General features: G+C 39.3%; 1 protein-coding gene across 3 annotated transcripts in view; it reads left to right on the top strand.

The window, feature by feature from the left end:
* The window catches only part of VAV3 (vav guanine nucleotide exchange factor 3), a 439,950-nt gene that overhangs the window by 176,811 nt on the left and 237,029 nt on the right, over positions 1–26,110 (top strand). For all 3 annotated transcript variants that reach the window (XM_001372319.4, XM_056819156.1, XM_016429056.2), the window contains exons 3-4: positions 10,218–10,276; positions 16,163–16,228. In XM_001372319.4, the coding sequence (XP_001372356.1) occupies positions 10,218–10,276; positions 16,163–16,228 (125 nt within the window). The remainder of the gene's footprint in view (positions 1–10,217; positions 10,277–16,162; positions 16,229–26,110) is intronic.

Below are 26,110 nucleotides of genomic sequence, written 5' to 3'. Positions count from 1 at the left end.
GACGAGGGTCTTAAGGAAATAGTTATAATGGACAGTTAGCTTAAGAGTTAGAAGTATTCCTAATTCCGTGACTCTGGGCAAGTCATTTAAACCCCGTTGCCTATCCCTTACCACTCTTCAGCATGGAACCAATACCTAGTATTGATTCTAAGACAGAAGGTAAGGGTTAAAAAACAAACAAAGTAAGTCAGATATTTGAGTGCAGCTGGCAAGGGTATAAATTCAAAAGAAGAGGTTCTATTATTCCAGCCTTAGGTTTGCTCTTATTTTTGAACCCTTCTAATTTCCTTGTCTCACTATCTTCTTATCCCCTAGTGACTGAATCACTGCCCTGTTGGGTTTTTGGAAGCCCTGTCTATATGATGGCAGCCAAGTGATGTAGAAGACTTGAAATCAGGAAGACTCATTTTCAGGAGTTCAAACTTGGCCTCACTTACTAGCTAGGTGGCCTTGGACAAGTAATTAACCTCATTTGCCCCAGTTTCTTCTCTGTAAAACCAGATAGAGAAGGAAATGTCAAACTGCTCTAGTATCTTTGCCAAGAAAACCCCTAAAGTGGGGTCCCAGAGTCAGACATGACTGAAACAAACAAACAATATAGTCTTTATGTCAGATGAATAGCATTAATCTAACAGGCAGAGCATTTATTATTTTCTATCAGGGTTTAGAATACCTTTACTCCCCATGAGATTCTTTAATCCTTTCTGAATTCTTTGTCCTTATTCCTGATGATGGTAGTAAAGAAGAACATTGGCCCCATTATTAAAAAGATGTATTTCCCTTGAACATGTACAGATGCTCAAAGTGATTATATTTTACTTACCTGGAAACAGAAAAGAAGGCAAAATTCTAAAAGCAGAAATGGCTGTAGGCAAGTTATGTGCATTTTGTGGGGGGATTGCATTTAGAAAACAGATTATTTGACTTTTATTTAACATTCTATTTTCTGAGTAGTTTTGATAACTCATTAATTTTTCCAATTTCCCTAACTCACAAGATTTGTCTAATTAATTCTGGTCCACACACACTTTTTTTTTTTTGGTTTTGTTTTGTTAGTAAGGGATGAGAATTGTCACTCTGAGAAAGTTTTGATACAATGGAACATCCAGGTGAATTGTAAAGGAAGTTGTCCCCTCCAACCTCAAAGGCAGTGTTAGTCATTGCTGTAACTGTATAATGAGTAATCAATGTTTGCCTGCTGGGTCTGTAATTAAACTCTAGTTCCTGGGATTAAAGATATTAACATTTTCACTTGTTCTCTGCAATTTATATCTAGATTCTATTGCACAGCTTGGGAGGATGATTTGCAAACCTGATTATGTTTTCACACCTTGTTAAAACATTGCTTTCTTATTTGTTGTTTATCAACAGCTACATTCTTTATTACCTGCCTGCTGATTTCTGTGTGTTTTTATTGTGGAGGAACCAAAATGTAGCAGAAGTGAATAGAATATTTGCATTGCTCTTCACTTGCTTAATGAGGACTTGTGCTTCAGGTTTGCTAATTAGGCACCTGGTAAATCGACTCTGCTATTCAGACCCTGAATATTTAGTTAAAAGGAGGCTGAATCCACCAGTCCTTCCTTAAAGGGGATCCCAGAGACCTTGTACAAAATAACATGCCTGAGAGGGGGCACCTAGACCTAGAGGAGAAGAAATCGAGACCTGATACTACATCATTCTGTGTCTGTTGGTTTAGAGAGATGGCAATGCTTTACTTAAGCTGGGAGGAAGGTCTATTCTGAAGAAAAAAATAAGAAAATGATCCCCTTTAAGTTGAGAATGTAGAAGTGGGACACCAGCAGCTAAGCTTTACTTAGCTTCAGCCATGGTAGTCTGGACTCAACAGAGATCCTAGTTCTTCTCTTAGCTTGATTTGCATGGCCCTATTTTTTCCTTCACATAGAATTAAAATGGATGGATGTCAGTGATGGAGTATTCTGTTCATGGCACATTCTATTCCCATTTAAAAAATCCAACAACAATAATGTCATTATTGTTAATAATAACTAGCATTTATAAAAATGCTTTAAGGTGTGCAAATTGCTTTGCAAATGTTATCTCATTGGATTCTTACAGCAATCCTGGGAAGAAGGTGCTCCTGTTACAATTATTTTATATATGAAAAAAACAGATGCAGACAGAGGTTGCAACTTGCTCAGGATCACATAGCTAGTAAGCTTCTGATGCCATATTTGAACTCAGGTCTTTTTGAGTCTAGATTAGGTTACATATCAGATTGACTGATATCACAAAACTCATGAAACTTGGAGAGACACTAGATAACAAGGAGAGGATTCCAAAAGATTTGTCCAGGGTATAACAATGAACTGAAAGAAGAAAAATAACTTAAAAGGATAAATGTAAAATTTTATCCTTGAGTTTAGAGAATACTCTCCTATTTCAGGATGGAAGAGGCAGGAAATAAAAAACAAAACCAACTATAGCTCATGTACAAAAAGCTGAGCATTTTTTGGAGATTGCAAAATCAATATGAATCAACAGTGTATTTTGGCAACAACACTAGCTAGGAATTGGAGTGGAATTAATGGAGGAATGGGAGGTGTACAAGGGAGGTCCCTTTGTATTATGCCTTGATCAGACTACATCTGGAATATTTTGTTCTGCATTCAGAAGCATCACATTTCAGACAGTCTATTAAGAAATATGAGTAGATCATAAAATGATAGAAAATGATTATTAAAATTATATCAGAGGTAAAAAGAATTTAAAAAATTTAAGAAGTATTAAAAAAAGGAGTGGATATAGAGCAGGACTAGCTAAATGATGAAAGGATTGGAGATAATGCCATATAACAATCAGATAAAGGAATTGGGAATATTCAACCTGGGTTTAGGAAGGAAAAGATAATTGTTCTCAGTCATTTGGGGGATTCCTCATATGGAGGAAAGTTGAAACATGTTCTGTTTAGCTCCAGAGGGCAAAAGTAGGAGCAACAGCAAAAGATAAGTAGGGCCAAATTTCAACTTAATAAGTCAGGAAAAACTTCCAAAAAATTAGAACTGTGTGTAGAATGCATTGTCTCCAAAGGTAGTGGTTTTCTTTCACCTGATGCCTTCTAGAATGGTGGTGATGGGCAATGTAATAAAGTGATGATCTGTGAAACTATTTCTGATTGTGGTAAATGGGTACACTAGCTTTGCACACAAGAGAAATACTATTAGAAGGAACAGTCTGGCTTGACTAGAGAGATGCTAGGGGAAGCCTATTTGAAATGGAGATGGAAATATGTCTTCAGAGATAGAGAGAAATGCTGCTAGAGAAGACTAACTCTGGGCTGCCTATTGATCCCTATTAATGGCTAATAAATCAAACTATTTCCTACCCTCCACCCTTCACCTCCCAGTTTTCCACCCAAAGCCTTCCTGCCATCCTTTCCCCTCCCTCGGTCTTAGTCAGTCACCTTTCTATATAACTCAAAGGTGAATTGTGAGATTTAGAGATGATACTCTTGTTCTCTTTCTCAGGTAAGGAGGTTTATTGGGAAAGAAAGGGCAGGATGGAAATTGAAGGTGAGAGGGATAGTGGTGTCCCCAGTCTACAAGGAGAATTAGAAGGGTTTGGGGAAATGTCAGTCCAGTCACAGCTGTGATTCAGGGACAATCAGAGAGTTTGGAGGACAAGTATCCTTTTTCTTTTCTTCTTTCTTTAGGCTGATAATCTCTGCTTGAGTAACTCAAGCCCAGACTCTGTCAAAAGCCCCAAAGGTCTCTCTCTCTGCCCAGGTCAGGAAAAGCCAGTCTCTCCCCTTTGGTCAGAAAACCCAAAGAACCCAAATCTCCTCAGTTCATCTCCTTTGGCCAGCTCCAACTGACTCTCCTGGGAACATTCCGTTTGGAATCTTCACCTTGATTGGCAGTTCAGGTCCCCACCTTTGTTTCTTGCATGCTTGTCTTGTCTTGTAAGTCCTCTCTTTCTTCATGCCTCTTCCACAGCAACCAGGTGGTGAAAAGGATAGAGCACTGGGTCTGGAGAACCAGTAAGACCTGAGATGTCCAAAACTTCTATTAAAGAAGAAATTCAGTTCAGACATCTCATTTTCTACCTGGCTACACTATTCGGAGACTTCTCTGACTTCACCATTGTTGTTCAGTCCTTCAGTTGCCTCCAGGATATGGTGACCTTATGAACTATAGCATATTAATGCTTGTCCAGGGAGTTTTCTTGGCAAAGATATTGGAGTGGTTTTCCAGTTCTTTTTCCACTGGATTAAAGCAAATTAGGGGTTAAGAGGCTCAATCAGGGTCACACAGCTAATAAGTGTCTGAAGTCAAATTTGAACTCAGGTCTTCCTGATTCTAGGCCCAATATTCTATCCACTGAGGCACATAGCTACCTCCTCTCTACTAATATGGTTCTTGTTCAGCAAGAAACATAAATTGGGCACATTTTAGCCTTCCAAGGATCTCCTTTGGTGAGTGATGCTTCCCTCTTTTCAATAGACTTTATTATATCTTTTCTGTGTTTTGAGACTTAATCAAGTCTTTAAAACTCATCACTAGAGCTGGTACCATATTAGAAAGCTCCATAGCATAGTAACCTGCCAAGCAAAATTAAAAATGGAGAACAAATTTAAAAAATGAGCTCAAGGTTATCTCTTAGAACTCAAAGTTTCTAATAGCATTGCCTATTATATGTCTTACTCGGGAGATCATATCCTTCAGTTTGTTTCCATCATTCATAGTACAGATTCCTTAGGAGTTAAGCCTTATATAGTTTATTTGTTTATTTTTTAAATCTGCACCTTCTATCTTAGAATTCATACTAAGCATTAGTTCTAAGGCAGAAGAGTGGTAGAGGCTAGGCAACTGGGATTAAGGGATTTTTCCAGGATCACTAGGAAGTATCTAAGAGTGGATTTTGTTATAATTAAATTAGTTTTGAGTGTTAAATAGTTGTAGATAAGAGAGTGGGAGCCATAAACTGTGATAATTAAAATGTTTGGGAGCAAGGGAAATATATAACAATTATGACCACTGAAATATGTTTTCTACTGTGTCTTGGTTTTATATAAATATAAGATGGTCGCCAGGGAATATATTCCCAATTTATGAATATGCCCAAGCCAACTGGGTTTTATAGAGAAATTTAATTTATAATATACTGATTAATCAATAGAAAAAGAGAGAAAGTAAGAAAGAAATAAGAATGAAGGGCCTCAAGCCAATAAGGCCTAGACCTCAGTCCTAAGAGATAAATCAGTCAGTTGGTTTTATCACTCACCCAAGATCTCTCTAGGTAAGGCTTCTCATGCCAACCTCAGGCTCCACCTTCAAGAAAGCCTCCTTTCAAGAAATGTTTCCAGAGAATTCTCCTCCTGACTCCTCCTGAGTTCTCCTTCCATAGCCTCCTTCAAAACCTCTCCAGGAACTCTCCCTCCAGGACCTCTCTCCTCTCACCTCCTTCAGAGCAACCTCCTTTCAGAGCAAAACCTCCTCCTCCTCTGTCCTCAGACCCCGCTATCTTTAAGGAAACCATCTAAGTTCCCTCCCCTCAGTTCTCACATCTACCAATCACTGTAGATGTCTCCCCTGTGCCAATGGTGGCTCTAGCTTAACCCAGGACCGCCCAGAGGTCTGTCTCCTTTGCACATGTCTGTTGAAGGTCATATTCTCAAATAATTAAATCTTGATCTTTGCTGCAGCCCTTCCTAAATCCTGTTACTCTGAGTAGGGTGGAGATTGTAGTTTCCAAGACCTGGTTCTGTCATTCCAAGTATCTCTATTGTATCAATTCTAAAATCAATCATGACTCAAAGAACTTCCTGTTCTATGCTTAAGCATAGGTCAAAGCCCTTTCCATTGTTTAGCAAAAGGTTTCTGTCCTAAAGTAGTCTTAAGTAGGGAGGAGAAGGATCCTCCCATGCCAAGGAGTTTCACATTCCAATAGAGTTCTTACTATTAGTAGAAAGTTTTTTCAAGTATGAAATTTCCCAGTGGGGAAATTTCCAACATTCATAAGTCTAAGAAATTTTAAGGTTTACAATTTGAACCCAGGATCTCCCATTTCCAGGTCCAAATCTCTATTCACTGAGCCATCTACCTTCCCCAAGCTTTATATATTTGAGTAATGGAAGGAATCATGATGTAGTAAATAGACATCTGGACTTGAATTCAGCAGTCAGCAAGATCTGGATTTGATTCCTTTCTCTGATACTTAACAATTAGGTGACCACTGAACCTACCAATGCCCCAAGAATCTTTCTAAAATAATAAGTTACAGAGAAGTTTCCATACTGGGGATTCCCTACACTGATGACATCACAGATCTGAACAAAAGAAAATATTTAGAAGTTAATTCATTGGCTGAAACCCACCTTATTTCTCAAAGACTGAGATATCCACGTGCATGGTTTCAAACCATACAGGCTACAAAACATGTGATTTGAAAGACTACAAATTCTTTTTCTTTCTATTTTTCAGAAAAAAAAAAGTTTTACTTTTCCCAGAGAGCAAAAGATTGATTTTCTTTCCCACTCTCCACCACAGCAACAGTCACATTTCCTAGCATGGGTAGCTTTAAAAAAATAACCAAATAAAATCTCAATGGTAGTTTTATGCTAGATGAGACATGAGAAAAAAATGATCAAATTTTATTGAGAGAAAAGGTTATGACAGATAGTTTGAGCAGTGTGTAACATTAGTTTTCTATCTGTGGGTAGTTTTTGCTGTTCACTTAATTTCATTAGAATCTCAAGGAGTTAATGGAAAAGTAATAGGTCAAAAGTGATTATGAGACCTTGAAAATAAGTAAATAAGGACAGAAGGCTCTATCCCCCCACTGAATTTAGGAAAAGGGGTGAAGAGAGTCTGGAGGAGGATTGTAAGGGCTGAAGGAACATTCCTTTCTCTCATACAACAGGGAATGTTCATTCTATGCTGATCTCTTTCTGTAAACACGAGTGTGACATTTTTTTTTTGTTGCTTAAACCCTGCCTTTGTTCACCCACACGCAACTTCTGTTGATGCCACTTGAAATGATTTAACCTTTGCTGGTTTAAATTCTCCAATTGTGAAATGGAGCTAATAATACTGCTTGATTTTTTTTCCAGAGACCTTGAATGTTTATGAATGAAGGGGCTGTAATAACAGTGATTCTTGAAATGTTTTCTTTAAAATGAAGCATCTGAAAATAATAATCTATATAAATAAGAGTTTATTATCAGTTTGATCACCATTTTCCAGAATGTCTTATCTTGCCCACCAGAAATAAAGTATAGCTTAGCTTCTTTTTCCATTTGTGCCATTATAATTTTAATTAAAAATTTTTTGAACCTTTTCACAAATGTGAAGGAAAATGAATTTAATCTTGAAGGCTATTATTTTAAAAATCTTTTGAATTGATTTGGTGTTTCACTTTCTTAAGTACTATAACAGTACTATATATACCCGCTTTGGGGTGATTCGTATGTCACTTTGTGGCCTTTTTGAAAGAGTGATACATGTAAAACCCAGTGGAATTGCTTGTCAGCTCTGGGAGGGGGAAGGGAAGAGGGATGGGAAAGATCATGAATCATGTAATGGAGGAAAAGTATTCTAAATAAATAAATAAATAATTTTTAAAGAGAGTAAATTTTTTAAAAAACCAAGTACTCAAAATTTTATATTTTAAGAAATTATTCAGAAATATAGTTACTTGACAATGACACAATGGAAAGTGTCAGATTTATGTTCAGGTCTTCCCCTGCCATTTAATTCCTGTGTGACTTTGGGAAAGTCATTTAATATCTGGTACCAGTTTCCCAAATCCAAAGTGAAGGATTGGGCTAGTGAATACTTTCTAGCTTTAAAGCTTTGTTCCCGTAGCCTATGAATGATCCCAGGAGCACTTCAGTGCAAAAATTGGATGGTTTCCCTGGTTCCTTTGTCTATTGTAAATATTTGCATAGCCATAGTCTTATCTCACTGGGAGAGATCATACTTGATCATATAGAACCCAAGGATCCAGCATTATTTTTGGGACTCAGCCTGTTCAAAGTTCATTGATTGCCAAGATTTTGTGCTCATAGACCTTAAAGAACAACAAATACAGCCTTTAAAAGTCCACACTGAGTAGACTTTCCGTATTTGGCTTGGCAGCTCTTAGGTTTAGTATTTGGACCAGGATGGGGGGCAGCAGAGAGGGAGGGAGAGAGAGACAGACAGACAAGGACAGAGAGAGAGAGAGAGAGAGAGAGAGGGAGGGAGACAGATACAGTCTGAAAGAGACAGAGATATATGTAGGGACAGACAAAGATTGAGGCAGAATACTGAATAATGTTCAAAAGCTAAAGAAAGCCCAGGAGAGTTTATGTTTAGGATCACATTGCTGCTCTGGCTTTTTTCTGATTCTCCCACCGCACTCATTTCTTTTATCACCCTCTGTTCTCTACTTCCATAAACACTGTAGAATATCAAGAAAATCTTAGGAGAGGTCCTAGAAGGCCGTCTAAGCATCTGCCTCAGCAGTCTTTCAGAGATTGATACATTTATTAAGCAGAATTAAATGGTGAAATGGAAATAATATTCTATGAAATGGCTCCCTCTGCTGGTTATTTATGGGAAGAAAGGCAACATTTCCCATTTTTCCTGATGATGGGTGACATTTTTCACTATTTCCTTCATGAGTTTTCTCTAGTATAAGCCATGTGTCCTTTTTTCTCAGCATGGCAAACTTGGAACTATGTATTACATGATAGCACATGTATAATCTATAGATATTATCTGCCATCTTGGGAAGGGAACAGGAATGAGAGGAAGGGAGAGAGATTGGATCTCAAAATATCAGAAAATTATTTAAAAATTATATTGACATGTAATTTGGAAAAATATATAAAACATTTTTAAAAAAAGATAAAAACAGAGGGGATGGTAAGACAGGATCGAGGAAGCTGCTATGTATTTGCTGGCACTCTGCTTTAAGTGCCAACATCAGGCTAGGAAAAAATGTGGTCTTTCCTAATGGAAATTTATATTTCTATAAATATAACTATATAATGTGTGTATATATGTAACTAAATAGAATATACAGTGTATTACACATGCTATATGACATGTAATTATATATATACACATCTATATATATATAAATAACTATATTTCCCAAACCTGAAGTAGGAGATGTGTTATCTGTTATATAGATTCCTTTAGTAGAATATAAGTATCTTTTGCTAATAAAATGTAAGCCCCTTGAGGGATGAAATATTTCAGGTTATCTTCCATTCTTGGCATCATCAGATACTTTTCTATTTTTCATTTCAAAATATTGATGCATTGGATTAGTGTTACCTCTGTTATATCATTTCACTCTCTTTTTTTAGTAGCGTATGTATGGGTGGGAGGGTGAGAGAAGATTTCTATATTTTTTGTCCTCTGTTCCTTCTTTTTAAACACTGACAACACACCCTGACATGATTATACAAGGGCTTCACTTTTCAGAATCATGAAGAAATAGAGTGATTTTTACAAAGATGATTGTTGTTATGAGAAAAAATTGTACCATTAAATTACCATTCTAGTGACCACTGCATCTTTTGAATAAAGGCATGAGAGGCAGCTTCACTTAAGTGATAGAGTGTTGGGATAGAAGTTAAGAAGACCAGTATGATTTAGGGAAATGGTGCTAGATTTGGAGTCAGAGAACCTGGCTTAAAATCCTAGTTTGGGCCAATTATTTCCTGTCTCTGGGTCCATTCTCCTCCTTAGTATGTAATAGTTAAAACTGTCATTCTTGTCGATATCTTCTCTCTAACATTCCAACGGCTGTTCGTTCCACCTGAGTGGCAGAAAGTCAAAAACTTGCTTCAGTTTTCCTTTCCACCTGTAAAATGAGGAGGTCGAGTTAGAGGGACTCTGAGTTCCCTTCCAATTTCTAAATTTCTAAATTTAGTTTCCAGTTGATAATCATCATAAGTGTGGAACTTAAAGAAACCTACCTTGAAGTTTTGTTGTTTTTTTTAATCAAAATCTCTTCTTTTTACAGATAAGGAAATTGTTTGAACCAAGGGTTGTCAAGGAATCTTCTTTACTGAAAACCTTTAATATTAGTCTAGATGATCTCTCTTTTATGGTTCAGCGTCCTTCAGATTATTCTATCAAACATGCAATATTTATTTTATTGGCCCCTTATTACTAGCCTAAAAAACTGATCTTGGGGGAACGTGATGTCTTAGGTTCTTGGAAATAAAAGTCCAATGAAATATTTTCTTCTTTCCTCAGGTCATAGAAACACTGTCAAGACTTTCTCGTACACCTATTGCGTTAGCCACAGGAATTAGGTAAGATTTATTATTATAATGGTCCTGTATCTGATTGCAGGCATGCTGTTTTCAATACATTGAATATGAAATAGGCAGTTCTTTGATATGGCCAATAATAATGAACCATGTTTTTAAAACATGTCATAAATATTTGAGTTGGCAGAAATATACAAATATTTCCCATTTTGGTGATTAAAAGGATGATTTTGAAAACTTCATATTATTGGTGCATAGAGTATTTGGTTTATGAAACACTTGTTTCTGATGCCTCAAAAGTACACACTCTAGGAATGTTCTGTAAACTGTTATCAACTGCTCAAAACTAGTAGGTGTAGAAGTCTGTCAGTGTAAAGATTACTTCATTTAGAATTAGAAAGTTTACATCTTCTCTCTGTCACTTAATTCCTATATGACAAAGAACAAATCACTCAATCCAGGGTTTCTTAACTACTTTTGTTTCATGGACCCCTTTGGGAGTACGGTGAAATATATATATTTTCTCATAATCATGTCTTTAAATTCATAAAGTAAAATACATAAATCATGTCTTTAAGTTCATAAAGTAAAATACATAAAATACATAAGATTACAAAGGGAATGCATTATATTGAGATAAAAGCATCAAAATGTTTTTAAACTTAAATGTATTCATTTGTTTGTTACTTTAAAATACCCAGTTAAATCTCTCTCTTCCCTTTCCCCTCTTATTAGAAAAGACATCATTTGACAAAAAGATATATGTATACATAAAACTATATCTTACTTATTCTTATTTATCAATTCTTTCTTTGGATAATAAATTAAAAACCAAAGAACAGGAATATCAAAGGAATCAAAATGTTTATAAAAGTTCACAGACTCCAAGTTTAGAATTCCTGATATCTCTATAGGTATCTGATTCTTCATAATATGAGTTAATATTTCACCTGGCACAAAGGAGTCAGGTACTTATATTTGTTCCTCCCTTTCCTTTATTTTCCTTCTTTATCTATAATATGAGAGGTTTGAACTAGATCATGCTCCTATGATTGCCTTCCAGCAGTCTTGATGGATTCTGGTATAATTTTTTCAAATCAATTCATACATGTTCTAAAAAGTTGCTATAGTCCACTAGAGTAATTATTAAGTGTTTACTATGTGTGCTCAGAGCGGGGTAGTATCTCTGGTATGGAGGGCTTGTCATGCCCTCCTAGGGCAGCTCTCCAGCCTCTGACCCCCACCTGACACCCAGCTCTCACTTGTGGCTCCCAGTAGCTGCTAGCATGTGGCAGCAGCCACACCCCAGGCAAAGGCCTCTACAGGCCGGCCAAACCATGTGAGGGTAGCCATCGGGGCATCGCCGACCCCTGGTGAACCAGGGCTTTGCTCACCCAGCATGTGAAGACTGCTTCAGCTGAACAGACAGAAGAAACCAATAAGAAGGTTCAACGGCTGAGAGGGCGACGCAGCAAAGCACTGTGGAGTGCGTAGGGTGTGTTGGAGCACAAAGGACAACATGGCCATCCAATGCAGCTGAGGAAGTCTCCAGACATAACAATTATTCATGCCACTGGACCCAGGCTTCCAACGCCGAGAGAGTGGGACTGTCTCTGTGCATCGGCTTTTCCACTTACATCTCCTTCACGCACAAGTATCTTTGTGCACACTCATCTATCCTAACCCCGTCCACCCTCTTCAAGACCTGCGGCGATGGGGGTGGCGACGCAACAGGTGGAGGTGACCACTGGCAGTTGTAGTCACGATCCTGCACGTAGGCGGCCCACGGACCAGTGGTTGCTCGGCCCTGTAGGGCAGCAGGGACGTACGGCAGCATCCTGGGCAACTGAGCATCCCTTTCTAGGACAGCACTGCTCACCCTAATCAAGGGAGGGGACTAGAAAAGGTGTCCCAAACATTGCCTGCCTTACAAACACCCGGTCAGCACACCGTGGCTGGCGGGTCATCCCTTTAAGCAGTAATAACCAAAGAAAAAATACAAAGAAACTCCTACTAGGAGCATGGAACATCAGGACATTACTTGACAGAATACCCCAAGACCTGAGAGAAGAACAGCTCTAATCGGTAAAGAACTGGCATGATATAACATTGACATCACATCATTAAGAGAAACACGCTTACCAGAAGAGGGATCACTCAGCGAACCCACCACTGGATACACCTTCTTCTGGAAAGGTGGAACCTCAAATGAAGACAGAACCCATGGTGTTGGCCTGGCCATCAAGACCAGTTTGCTCAAACAGCTGCCAGACTTGCCTGTGGGCATCAGCGAGAGGCTCATGAAGATCCATTTGCCTCTCAGCAAAGACTGGTATGCCACAATCATCAGCACTTATGCCCCAACACTGACCAGCACAGAGGAGACCATCGAGCAGTTCTGCTCTGACCTGAGTGCCATCCTGCACTCAGTGCCCACCAATGACAAGCTGATACTACTGGGAGATTTCAACGCCTGCGTTGGCCAGGACCATGAAAGATGGAAAGGAGTGCTCGGCAAACACGGCGTGGGCAAAATGAACAACAACGGCCTACTGCTACTCAGCGAATGCTCAGAGTTCGAACTCACCATCACGAACACTGTGTTCAGAATGGCGAACAAATATAAAACAACGTGGATACACCCAAGATCAAAACAGTGGCATCTCATTGACTACATCATTGTACACCTGCGAGACATCCAGGATGTAAAGATCACCAGAGCCATGAGAGGAGCTGAATGCTGGACAGACCAGGAATTGGTTAGAGTGACTCTTCAAATGCGCATTGTGCCTTGCCATCCAAAACGCGCCCAGAAAGTTCGTGCATTTTACAAGGTGAGTTGTCTTAGAGATCCATCTCATTTGCAAATGTTCCAGTTCTGCCTGGACGACAAGCTGTCTGCCAAGGGACCACTCACTGGAAGCTCAACCAAGAAATGGAACCAGTTCAGAGACGCAGTGAAGGAAACATCAAAGGCAGGCCTAGGCCCAAAACAACACAACCACCAGGACTGGTTCGACGAGAACAACACTGCTATTGACGACCTATTGAGCAAGAAAAACAAAGCCTTTATGGAGTGGCAAAATAACCCAAACTCTGCTCCTAAAAAGGACAGATTCAAGTCTCTCCAAGCCATGGTGCAGCGTGAGATCAGGAAGATGCAAGACCGATGGTGGGAAAAAAAGGCAGAAGAAATCCAGTGGTTTGCTGATACGAAAAACTACAAACAATTTTTCAGTGCCCTCAAGACTGTCTATGGGCCATTAAAACCCACCACCACTCCCTTGCTATCTGACGGTGACACTCTCATAAAAGATAAAAAAGGCATCAGCAACAGGTGGAAAGAACACTTCAGTCAGCTTCTCAACCGACCCTCTTCAGTCGACCAAAGCGCCCTTGACCAGATCCCGCAAAACCGCTCCATTGAACAACTTGACGTGCCTCCTTCAATAGAGGAAGTCCAAAAAGCCATTAAACAAATGAGTGCAGGCAAGGCACCCGGTAAAGACGGGATCCCAACCGAGGTGTACAAGGCCTTAAATGGAAAGGCGCTCCAGGCATTCCACATAGTACTGACCAGCATATGGGAAGAGGAAAACATGCCCCCTGGAACTCAGAGATGCCTCCATTGTAGCCCTATACAAGAACAAAGGCTCACGAGCAGCCTGTGACAACTACAGAGGCATCTCTCTGCTCTCCACAGCTGGAAAGATCCTCACCCGTGTTATACTCAACAGACTCCTGTCATCTGTTTCAGAGCAGAACCTGCCTGAATCACAATGTGGCTTCTGACCAGATCGCAGCACCATTGACATGGTCTTCATGTTGAGGCAAATGCAGGAAAAATGCCTTGAGCAGAACCTGAGTCTCTACATTGTCTTAATAGACCTGACAAAGGCGTTTGACACAGTGAACAGGGACGCATTGTGGGTGATCCTCAGCAAGCTTGGTTGCCCAGCAAAATTTGTCAAACTGATCCAGCTCTTTCATGTCGACATGACACGGGAAGTCCTATCTGGTGGAGAGATTTCCGATCGCTTCAACATCTCCAATGGTTTGAAACAAGGCTGTGTCCTCGCTTCAGTACTATTCAACCTATTTTTCACCCAAGTATTACGACATGCTGTGATGGATCTAGACCTGGGCGTCTACATCAAATACCGACTGGATGGCTCAGTATTCGACCTTGCTGCCTTACTACAAAAACAAAGACAACAGAGAGACTCATCCTGGAAGCTCTCTTTGCAGATGACTGTGCTCTCATGGCCCACCAAGAAAATCATCTCCAAACCATTGTGGGCAGGTTCTCCACTGCAACAAAACTGTTTGGCCTGACTATTAGCCTCAGCAAAACAGAGGTGCTGTTCCAACCTGCACCAGGGAGGCCAACGAACCAGCCGTGCATTACAATCAATGGCACACAGCTTTCTAACGTCAACACCTTCAAGTACGTGGGCAGCACCATCGCCAACGACGGGTCCCTAGACCATGAGATTAATGCCAGGATCCAAAAGGCTAGCCAGGCACTCGGGCGGCTGCGCTGCAAAGTCCTCCAACACAGCGGTGTAAGCACTGCGACAAAGCTCAAAGTGTACAATGCAGTGGTCCTCAGCTCGCTCCTGTACGGCTGTGAGACATGGACACTGTACCGGAAGCACATGAAACAGCTGGAGCAATTCCACCAACACTCCCTCCGGTCAATCATATGGATCTGATGGCAGGACCGAATCACCAATCAGGAAGTCCTCGACAGAGCCAACTCCATCAGCATCGAAGTCCTGGTCCTCCAAACCCAGCTACGATGGTCTGGACACGTCATCCGCATGGACCCACAGCGAATACCAAGACAGGCATTCTATGGTGAACTGTCAGCTGGACTCAGGAAACAAGGCTGACCAAAGAAAAGATTCAAGGATCAGCTAAAGTCAAACTTGAAGTGGGCTGGCATTACACCAAAGCAACTAGAACTCGCTGCCTCTGACAGAAGCAGCTGGTGAACCCACATTAACCATGCCGCCACCACCTTTGAAGATGAGTGACGTCGACATCTTGCCGCTGCGCATGAACGCCGACACCAGGCCACAGCCGCACCTCCCGTAACAACTGGCGTCCCAGGCCCCGTGTGCCACAAACTGTGCGCCTCAGCCTTTGGACTCCAAAGCCACATGAGGGTACATCAATAGATGATCATGCACAAAGACAATAGTCATTCTCGGTCACCGAGAGACTACCACTATACTATACTATGTGTGCTATAGTACAAATCACTTAACCTATGTCTGTCTCGGTTTCCTCATCTGTAAAAAGAGGATACTAATTGCACTTCCCTCCCAGGGTTGTAGTGAGGATCAAATGAGATAATAGTTTGTAAAGTACTTTACAAACTCTAAAATACTATGTAAATACTGTTGTTGTTAGGTGATCATTTCAGGTGTGTCTGACTCTTAGGGACCCCTACCTAATGTTTTCTTGGCAAAGATACTGAAGTGGTTTGTCATTTCCTTCTCCAATTCACTTTACTGATGAGGAAATTGAGGCAAAAAGGGTTAAATGACTTGCTCAGGGTCATACAGCAAGTAAGTGTCTGAGTCTGAATTTGTATTCAGGTTTTCTGACTACAGGCTCAGAAGCTCTATTTACTGCACCACCTAGCCAGAATAAGTAAAAAAAAAAAAAAGCTATTGTTATTGTAATTGTGATGATGTTGCTTGAGCTGAGGTTGTGGATATCCATAAGGAAAATTAAATACACATTCATAGCAGATAGTTCTCAGCAGTCACTGTGGGTACCTCGGGGCATGCCTAAAGGAATATTTGCCACAGTAACAGTGTTTGACTTACAAAGTAACAGCACATATTATATATTTTGTTAAAAATTATGTCTCATCTTGTTTCCTTCCATTTACACTCTTTTTTTTTCTTTTCCCAGACCATTCCCTACTGAAGAAAGTGTCAATGATGAAGAAATCTACAAAGGCCTTCCTGATTTAATTGAGTATGTTAAACTTTAACCAACATGAAAACTCAGCCTTCTTTGTACTCACTGTTGATTTTATTTTTAAAATGCTTTCTGGAGGAGGGTGGGATGACTTTATAACTGATTGCTTGTGCAGCTGGGCAGGACAGGGTTAATTATAAATGGCCAAGAAGTGTCAAATGCTGACTGATTAATTCAAATATATTGCATGGTACCCAGAACCATTATAAGGCAGGTAAAGAACAGATATTTGGTGTTGTCAGAAAAAAAAACCCAATATATAGAGAAGGGATATAATCATTCTGAACTGAAATAGCCAAGGAGGATATCACTGGCTAGTGATATTTCTATGTCTAGGTCCCCTTTAGACAATTTTTTTTTACCAGGTAGAAGATGATATTATTATTTATCAAAATCAAAAGTCATCTACTTTTTTCCTGTTGTTTGATTGCTATGTATTTCATTTATTCATTAATATATACCATTTATTTAACCAAATTAACCAAGTTACCTATTAACCAAAAGAACATTTTCTTATTGAGAACCTACTATGTGCACAATACATTAAGAAATATAAAGATTTATGACATGGTTCTCCCCCTTCACCATGAATTTATAATCCAATAGGAATGATTAGATATACAGAAGTGAATAAATATAGAATATCTGGGGTATAAAAAGTTACATATAAATTAAAAGCACTAAGAATTTCAAGGAATGTGGAATTTCATATAGCTAGAAAAACTTTATGAGCACTGGGTAGAGCTTTGGAGAGTTATAGAGTAGAGATCAGAGGGTGGATATGTATGGTTGGGGGAATCACATGGACATCAGCATGCATAAGGAGAATCTCAGTGTAAATAGTTTGGGCACATTGGCCTAATGGAAGCATTGCATTAGTCCACCAAGTAATAGGAGACAAGGCAGGAACAACTTGTTGAGGCCATATCACAGAAGATGATAATTCCAATCTGAACAGCTTAGATTTAATTTGGTAGACATCAGGGAACCACTGAAGATGGTTTGAGTCATGGCATATGAGAAATTATGTGGAAATTTTTATTTTTGCATTATACATTTCATGCATTGACTACCATAGGTAGAAGAAGAGGAAATTATGTTCATGATGAGTTTTAAAGTTGAAAAATCTTGGAATCAGAAGAGTTTCTAGTAATGAGAATATCTAATGGGTGACCATGCAGGTAGGTAACTAAAATTGTTACTGGACTTTAGGAGATCAGAGAACTGTGAGGTTATAACTTTGAGAGATGTTTGTTAAAAACTATGAAAAGAAAGATGGATGAAGTATAAAAAAGAATACTGTAACATCATTTTAAAAAAGTTAATGGAGGATTGCTTCGCTTTTTGGGGTAATAATATTTTATTTTTTCTACAATTAAATTTTTAGCATTCATTTTTAAAAATTCTGAGTTCCAAATTATCTCTCTTCCACACTCATTCCCCTACTCCTCTCTGAGATAGTAAACAATCTGATATAGATTTTACATTTGCAATCATATAAAACATTTTTCCATATTGGCAATTTTGTGGAAGACATCTTGAACAAAAATAAAAAAAAAGAAGAAAGTGAAATATAGTATATTTGGGCTACATTCAGACTCCATCAATACTTTTTCTGGTGTTGAATGGTATTTTTCATCATGAGTCTTTGGGAATCTTGGATCATTGTATTGCTGAGAATAGTTGGGTCATTCACAATTGTTTGTCATACAATATTGCTGTTATTGTATATATAATTTTTTCTGATTCTGCTCACTTCACTTTGCATCAGTTCATGCAAGCCTTTCAAGTTTTTCTAAAGTCATTCTTCTTATTATTTCTTAAGGCATACTAGTATTCCATTACAAACATATACCATAACTTGTTTAGCTATTACCCAATTGATGGATACCCTTTTGATTTCCAATTCTTTACAATGACAAAAAGAACTTCCATAAATATTTTTGTACAAATAGGTCCTTCCTCTCCTATAACCCCTTTTTATCTCTTTGGGACACAGTGGTATTGCTGAATCAAGGGGTATGCATGGTTTTAAAGCCCTTTGGGCATAGTTCTATACCAACAGTTCATTATTAACCCATTTTCCCCACATTCCCTCCCACTTTTATAATTTTCTTTTTCTGTCATATTGGCCAATCTGATAGGTATCAATTACCTATCTTTAACAATGAGAATGAGGAAATTTACAGGATGTACTTCAAAGGGAGGTATCATGAAATAATGTTCAATCTACAGTATCCCTGAGAAATCATATGATAATCAATAATGGTTCACATTTTCCACAGTACTTTAAGCTTCATAATGCACTTTCTTTACAATAACCCTTTGAAAGTAGTCAATGTGGTACAGGAGAAAAAACAGTGATTCTAGAGTCAGAAGCCCTGGGTACGTCTTACCTCTAATGTTTATTAACTCTGATGTCTTGGATAAATTGCAATCTTTCCAAGCATCACTTTTATTTTCTGTAAAATGTGAAAGTTCGACTAGATGTTCTCTACAGTCTCTTTCAGTTTTGTATCCAATATCTTTTGATCCAATTAATGGCTAGCATAAGTATCAGTATTCCCATTTTTCAGATGAGAAATCTGAGGATCTGAGAACTTAAGAGACTTTCCCAGGGTTACATAGCTGGTGTTTGGGGCAGGATTTGATGGATCTCCTGATTCCCCATATTCTTGACTGTGGTCCCTTCCTCCTTCCCCTGACATTTGGTGACTGGATGTGGGAGTGAAGAAGTGAGAATTTATATTGTAATGCCTTAATTTCCGTGTCATTTTTCTTATGTTTTTTAATATAAGATTTATAAATGTAGCACATTTTGAAAACATTTTACATTTTAAAGCCAATTTTGTCAGGTCTTATCTACAGATCTCTCCACATCTCTCCTTCCAACAACCCCACAAACCTACAAGGGATGCTGAGCAAGAGAACAATTTAGGCATCCATTGAAGTGGATGGTAATCCAATCGCGGGGCTATTGGATAGATTTATTGTTATTTCAAGTAAACTGTTAGAAACAATCTGTTGTTCCTAGTGCTTTAATAAATTGGCCCCTAATTTTTTTTTTTTTGGTGGGGGAAGGAAGATCTCTTCTTTGCCTATCAGAGCCTAAAGTTAGAAGTGATATTAGAATAGATACTTAACTAAGCTATGAAAAATACTGAGGGGATCTATGGTCATGTTGCTTTGAAATGTTAGATTACCACAGAAATAATAATAGTTGAGTTCATAGGGATTGAGGTAGGGACAAGAGCGAGATGTTACTAATATGAGGATGACCTCTCAAATGAAGAAAATTCTTTTAGCAATGCAAGGCAACACCTTCTTTAAAGCTCTTAGAGAATCGCTTCATTTATTGAGTGATTAAATGACTTGCCCTTTGTCACACAGCCAATGGGTATCAGAGGCAGCCTTTGGATTTAAGTCTTCCAGACCCCAATAATAATAATGATTAGGACTCACGTAATGCGTTAATGCTTGGAAAGTGCTTTACATATACTATTGCACTTGATCCTTGCTACAGGTTTATTAGAAGGTGCTGTTATTTCCTCATTTAAACATTTAAAGAGCCTAGTTATTTACTCAGGGCATAGCTAGTAAGTGTCTGAGTCAGGATTTGAATTCTAAATCTTACTCATTGCAGGTCCAGATCTTTATCCACCCCTCATTGCCTCCATCTTTGGTGCCTGACTTTATATAGTGCTTTAAACCAGTCAGTCAACACATATTTGTTAAGTGGCTACGATCTACCAGACACGATGCTAAACTCTGAGGATACAAACACCTTCTGTGCTCTGGAAGAGCTCAGCGCCTAATGGGAATGACAACACGCAAACAGCCACATACAAACCATATACGTGCAGGATAAATTAGAGCCAATCTCATAGAGCAGTCGCTAAAAGTTAGGAGGAATGAGAAAATGTAAAAGATGGGATTTTAGGTGGGACTTCAAGGACGCCAGAGAAATTTGGAGGTTGATATGAAGGTACTGCGAGTTCTAGCCATGGAGTACAGCCAGTGAAAAAGCTAAGAGTTGGGGCATGGTGTCTTTTGTATGGAACAGCAAAGAGGCCAGCATCACTGGATCACAGAGGATATGGGGGGAGGGAGGAGGCAAGGTCTAAGAAGGCTGGATAGGTAGGAAGAAGTCAGGTTATGTAAGGGTTCAGAGCCAAAGAGTATTGTAATGTAAGAAAGAGAGGAGAGATCAGCTGAAGAGCAGCAGAGGAGGGGCAGAGAGAGGGAAGCTCCAACTGTCAAGGGTCTTCCAGCCTGGGAGGTGGAGAAGGAAAGGAGGTTTTCCTGGAAGCTGAGAAAGAGCCCATCCACATGGGACCTGTTATTTCTTCTGGGACCCCAAAACACCTCCACTAAGACTCTTCAAGAACAGCTACAGAAATTCTCAAGGCACTTAGCCTTGAACCCTGAGGACTTGGGGGCAGTCAGACAGAGGGGTCCATTGTTAGGGTTTCCTACTGCCCACTTTCTTTTCCAGACACCCCTACCTCTCCTTCCCTGTGTGAACCCAAATAAATTGTTTACTACTGTAGAATTAGGTCTGGTTGGGTTTTTGAAGCCAGGAAAGGGGACAGAAGATTTGGGGAGAATCACGTCTCCCCAAAAAGGGAAAGTTAGCTTAGGATCCCAGGGATCCAAACTGCCTAACCCAAGGAACAACATCTCTCCTTGATAGTGGGGTGACCCCAGGTTTCTGAAGGGAAGTGATAGTGGGTGTCCTCCATCTCCCAGAACTGTTTTCTGAGGAGACATATTCCCTCTGTAAGGGGAACAAGACTTGACTACCTCTCTCCCAGGAAAAGAGAGGGGAAGAAGAATCTTCTCTCTCCCTCTCTCCTCTCCCTCTCTTCTTCCATTTCCCTTGTTCCCCTTCTCAAATCCTTCTGTTACAGTATCTGATACTTGATCATGGAGCCAGTGGAGTTTAATGAATGGGGCAGGGTGACATGGTCAAACCTGTACTTCTGGAGAAACAGTTGGACAGCTGAGTGGAAGATGGAGTGGAGTGGGGAAAGAGTTGGGACACAGGTCACCATCCTTATAACCATCCTGGGAGATAGGAAGTAAAAGTTATTATCCTAATTTTACTAATGAGGAAACTGAGGCTCACAGTGCCTAGCACATAGTAACTACTTAACAAAGATTTGTGGATTTGAATTGGCCTTGTCCAGGTTTAAGTAACTCAGAGCCTGATGCCTAGATTAGAATTCTTTCCAAAGCACCATGCCAAAGTTTTTACTTGTGTGAAATCATCTACTTCAGGTACCCATCTTACAATTAATTGTCTAGATTTCATTTTATCTGTAGCAATTTTGATTTTCCATGTATTGACAACATCTATTCTATAGCCCCTACTTTGTGGACCTCTCAGGCACTCCACCGTGTCTCACTCATGCTTTGCCCTTTTCATCCTTAAGTCTCTTGCCCTCTTCCTGTTTTCTCATCCTGCCACTCGACTAGCTTAATTCTGTTTCTGTTGGCACTCAATTCTGTCTATTTATTTTGTACACAGAGCAGTACTTTGAAGTACAGTCAACTAGCTCCCCTTCTCCGTGGAAAGTTTCAGAGAAGTAAGACCTTGAACTACTGTGAAAAAAACAAAAACAAACAAAAAGAAAAGCAGACCCAAACTCGACATAAAATAGATTTCAGGGATGACTGGACAACATTGCAGCTTTTTCTGAGTTAAGCAAGCCCTGACAATTAGGGTTTTTTAAAAATTATTTCTCTGGGACTCAGATATACTTTCATTCAAATATAAGTAAACTTGGCCTTGGTAGGCAGCTTGATGTTTTACTAGATAGAAAAATGGGTTTGGAGCCAGTAAGAACTGAGATCAACTCAGGCACTTACAAGCTCTGGGACCCTGGACAAGTCACTCCTTATCTATAATATAGTAGTAATAATAGCACCTACCTGGGAGTAGCTGGCTATCTCAGTGGATAGAGAGCCAGACCTAGAGATGGGAGGTCCTAGCTTCAAATCTGGCCTCAGACACGTCCCAGCTGTGTGACCCTGGGCCAGTCACCTAACCCCCATTGCCTAGCCCTTACCACTCTTCTGCCTTGGAACCAATACACAGTATTGACTCCAAGACAGAAGGTAAGGGTTTAAAAAAATAATAGTACCTACCTACCTTCCAGGGTTTGTTGTTATTATATAACATCCATCCATCAGTCTGACCATCCATCTACCTGCCCATCTGTCTGTCTCTATATAGGGTTTTGTGAACTTCAAGGCATGGTATAAATGTTAGCTATTACTCAAAGATGCATGGTTGGAAGAATTCTGGATGTGAATTCAGAGCCTTTCCCTTACTGGCTGTGTCACTCTAGGCAATTCAGTTAACCTCTCTGACTATTATTTTCTTTATTTGTAAAAGCAGTGATAATAACATCAATAGTAGCCACTTCACAGTCATTATCAAATAAGATTAATGCATCAAATCTTTTGTAAATGTTAAAATACTATTAAAACATTCTTATTATTGTTATAACAGAGAAGCAGTTTAGAAGAGTAAATAGAAGTCTAGCCTATGAGTCAGTAAGACCTAGATTGAGGTCCTACTTTTGACATTACCAACCATGGCAAGCCATTCAATCACGTATTATCCTGCCCCAAGTTGCTGTTGTTCAGTCGTTCAGTCATTTAACTTATGTCTATTTGGAGTTTTCTTGCCAAAGATACCAATGTAGTTTGCTATTTCCCTTTCCAGCTCATTTTACAGATGAAGAAACTAAAGCAAACAGGGTTAAGCCACTTTCCCAGGGTCCCATAGCTAGTAAGTGTCTGAGACGAGATTTGTGTTTGGAAAGATGAGTCTTCCTGACTCCAGGTCCAGCATTCTACCCAATGTACAATGTAGCTGTCCCCCTCCTCCAGTGCCCCAAAGCACCTTTCCAACCCACTCAATTGTACAAATGTTGGTCTGTATCCCTGGAAGGAGTTTTCACACTTGAAATTTTCTACCCTGAAAAAATCACATGCCCATTATTACTCCATCATCATTATAAATACGTTCAAAGGTAAATATCAGATTGTTTTCTTTCATATTGGTCATTGGGGATTATCTACAGCTCTTTTCTTTTCTATTAGTTCAATTAATCAAAAGATAATTATTTTTAGAAGAAAAACTCTCTGTAGTGCACTGTTGAACAAGTGTATCAAGTGTTAAAATCAACTCATTCCCAGTTAACCAAAAGTAATTGAATTTCTCAGATGTATTTAGGGAAGAAAGTCCAGGCACTTGTCCTTGGGAAGTATCCATCCATCTAGGGGCCAGGAGAGAGCTGGCATTTCAGAAAGGGTGAAAAGCATCGGGGCCTCAGCTTATCTTATAGAACAACAGCTCTTCTGTTAGAACATCTATAATTGCGCTTCGAATAGTCAGACCCCAGAAGAATTTTCCCTCAGAAACTCCTCCCAACCATCATTCCTTTTTCCTTAAATTACCCTTTCCCTCTTCCCAAGCAACCCCTCTCCAAACCACTACCTCTCTGGCCACACCCACCCACCAACATTCACAGAGGCTCTTGTATGAACCAACCAATACAAACACACCTAGGTTGCAAAATGTTCCCATTTATGAAAGTTTCTGTGCTTTCTTTTTATAAATGTCAACTTTATGATGTGGTGTCTAGCCCCAGGGCAGTGACTGAGGGATCTCTTTGACCAGCTGAGGTTCCTCTCAGGGACTATATTAATGTTGTGCTGGCAGTAATAGTCTAAATTTATCTCGATTATCTGAGGATTTACTCACATTTTAGCACCCGTCTCAGAACTCATTGAGGGGTTAGCAACATCCAACTTAAGTGAGAAAAAATGGAAAGAAATGAACTCACAGGGTAATATGAGAGGTAGGGTTGCTTAAAGGATGGAGAACTAGCCTTGAACCAAACAGAGCTGAGATCAAGATCCACTTTTAAAATATACTGATTGTGTGATCTTGGGCAAGTCACTTGTCTTTTCAGGGCCCTGGTTAACTCTCTTAGACTGTAAATTATTAAGAAGGTACCAGGCTGCATTACTAGAAGGAGCTTTTTTACTCAGCAGTTCCCTGAAATAATAGAATTATAAATCTAGGCTCTATCATTGTCCATTACAATTATCAACAAAAATTTATTAAGCACTTCATACATTCAAGGCATTGTACCAAGTGTTGGGATTTCAAGGAGTTTACAGGAGTAGAATGTGCAAACAAGCAAGTATAAACTTTTATTTAAATACAAGGTAAAATTTCTGTTCTGTAAAAGTTCAGCATTGACTGAATCACCAGAATTTTCTCTAGGGGTCTTTAAAAGATAAGAGTAGAGGAGTAGTTACGTGACTTAGTGGACAGAAATCTAAGCCTAGAGATGGGAGGTTCTGGGTTCAAATTTGACATCAGATACCCTCTAGCTGTGTGAGCCTGGGCAAGTCGCTTAACCCTTATTGCCCTGGCCCTTACCACTCTTCTGCCTTGGAAGTGATACTTAGTATTCTTAGACAAAAGGTAAGGGTTTTTAAAAAAATAAATAAAAGACAGAGTAGATTCTCAACTCTTGGTGATAGTTTACCCATCCTCCTGCCCAAAGAAAACATAAGGGATTAGAATAGGTCTTTATGGATGTTTTTAATAGTAGCCATATCACCATATCAGATAGTCAGTGATTCTTTTTGGGGTAGCACAGGAGATAGACATTTTTTTTCTCCTAAAAAAATTACTTTGTTTCTCGAGCTATAGAAAGGAACAGACTTGTAGATAATCCAAAATGGTCAATATGAAAGAAAATAATTAATATTTACTTTTGAATGTCTGTATAATGATGATGGGATAAAAGTATAGACATGCTTTTCTCAGGGTAGGGGATTCTAGGTACAAAATTCATAGAGAAGATTTATACATTATAAATTGGAGATATTTATCTCCAGGGAAGACATTACCATCAAAGCAGGTCAGGAAAGACTTCATGCAGATCTGAAAAGAGGAGAATATGAGTGGCAGCCTGGTCTAGTGTATAGATGTTATATCTTAGAGTCAGAACACATAATAAGTTCAAGGTTTGGCTTGACTTGTCATCCACTAGTTGTGTGACCTTTATCTAGAGTCATGCTGGTAGACCAATGGCATATGTGCCAGAGTATGCAAGAGGGGGCTGCTTCCTGCCCCCTTTCCATGTGCACCTGAGGACTTTTTTCTCATTACCTGCTCCTCTGCCCAGCAGCCCAATGGGAATGCTTCCTCTCTCCCCTGTCTGGGGTAAGGCAGGAGCTCACATGCACATGAGAGTTGCAATTTGGGCACTCAGTCTCTAAAAAGTTCACCATCACTGACCGAGAGGCATCAAGATGAAGTAGATAGATGGCCTGTCTTGGTGTGAGGAAGATATTTTTTTTAATGTCAGCTTCTAATATTTTCTCTCTATGTCAATAAGACCCCTGAGGTGGTACAATGAATAGAGCCCTGGGTTTCTAATCAGGAAAAGTCATCTTTGTGGTTTCAAATATAGCCTCACACATTTACTAGCTGTGTTACCCTGGGCAAGTCACTTAACCCTGTTTATTTCAGGTTCCTTATCTGTAAAATGAACTGGAGAAGGAACTGTCAAACCATTCCAGTATCTTCACCAAGAAAACTTTAAATAGGATCAGAAAGTTGGGCTTGACTGAAATGACTCAACAACCACAACTCATGTGAACATGAGCAAATAAATCATTTAAGCTTTTGCTACTTCCATGCAACTATGTAAGATTATAAATTGAGAAGGAATTGTTGATCTTTATCTGTGGTGGGAGACTGGGTATTTGCACACCAGGTGTTCCTGATGCTGATAAAATTATAGTTTTGAACATGAGGTGTTTAGATTAAATATAAGAGATAAT

This window comes from Monodelphis domestica, chromosome 2 (assembly GCF_027887165.1).
Source record: "Monodelphis domestica isolate mMonDom1 chromosome 2, mMonDom1.pri, whole genome shotgun sequence".
Classification (NCBI taxonomy): domain Eukaryota; kingdom Metazoa; phylum Chordata; class Mammalia; order Didelphimorphia; family Didelphidae; genus Monodelphis; species Monodelphis domestica.
Note: the sequence above shows the minus strand (reverse complement) of the source record. Positions and strands in the feature narration are given on the sequence as shown.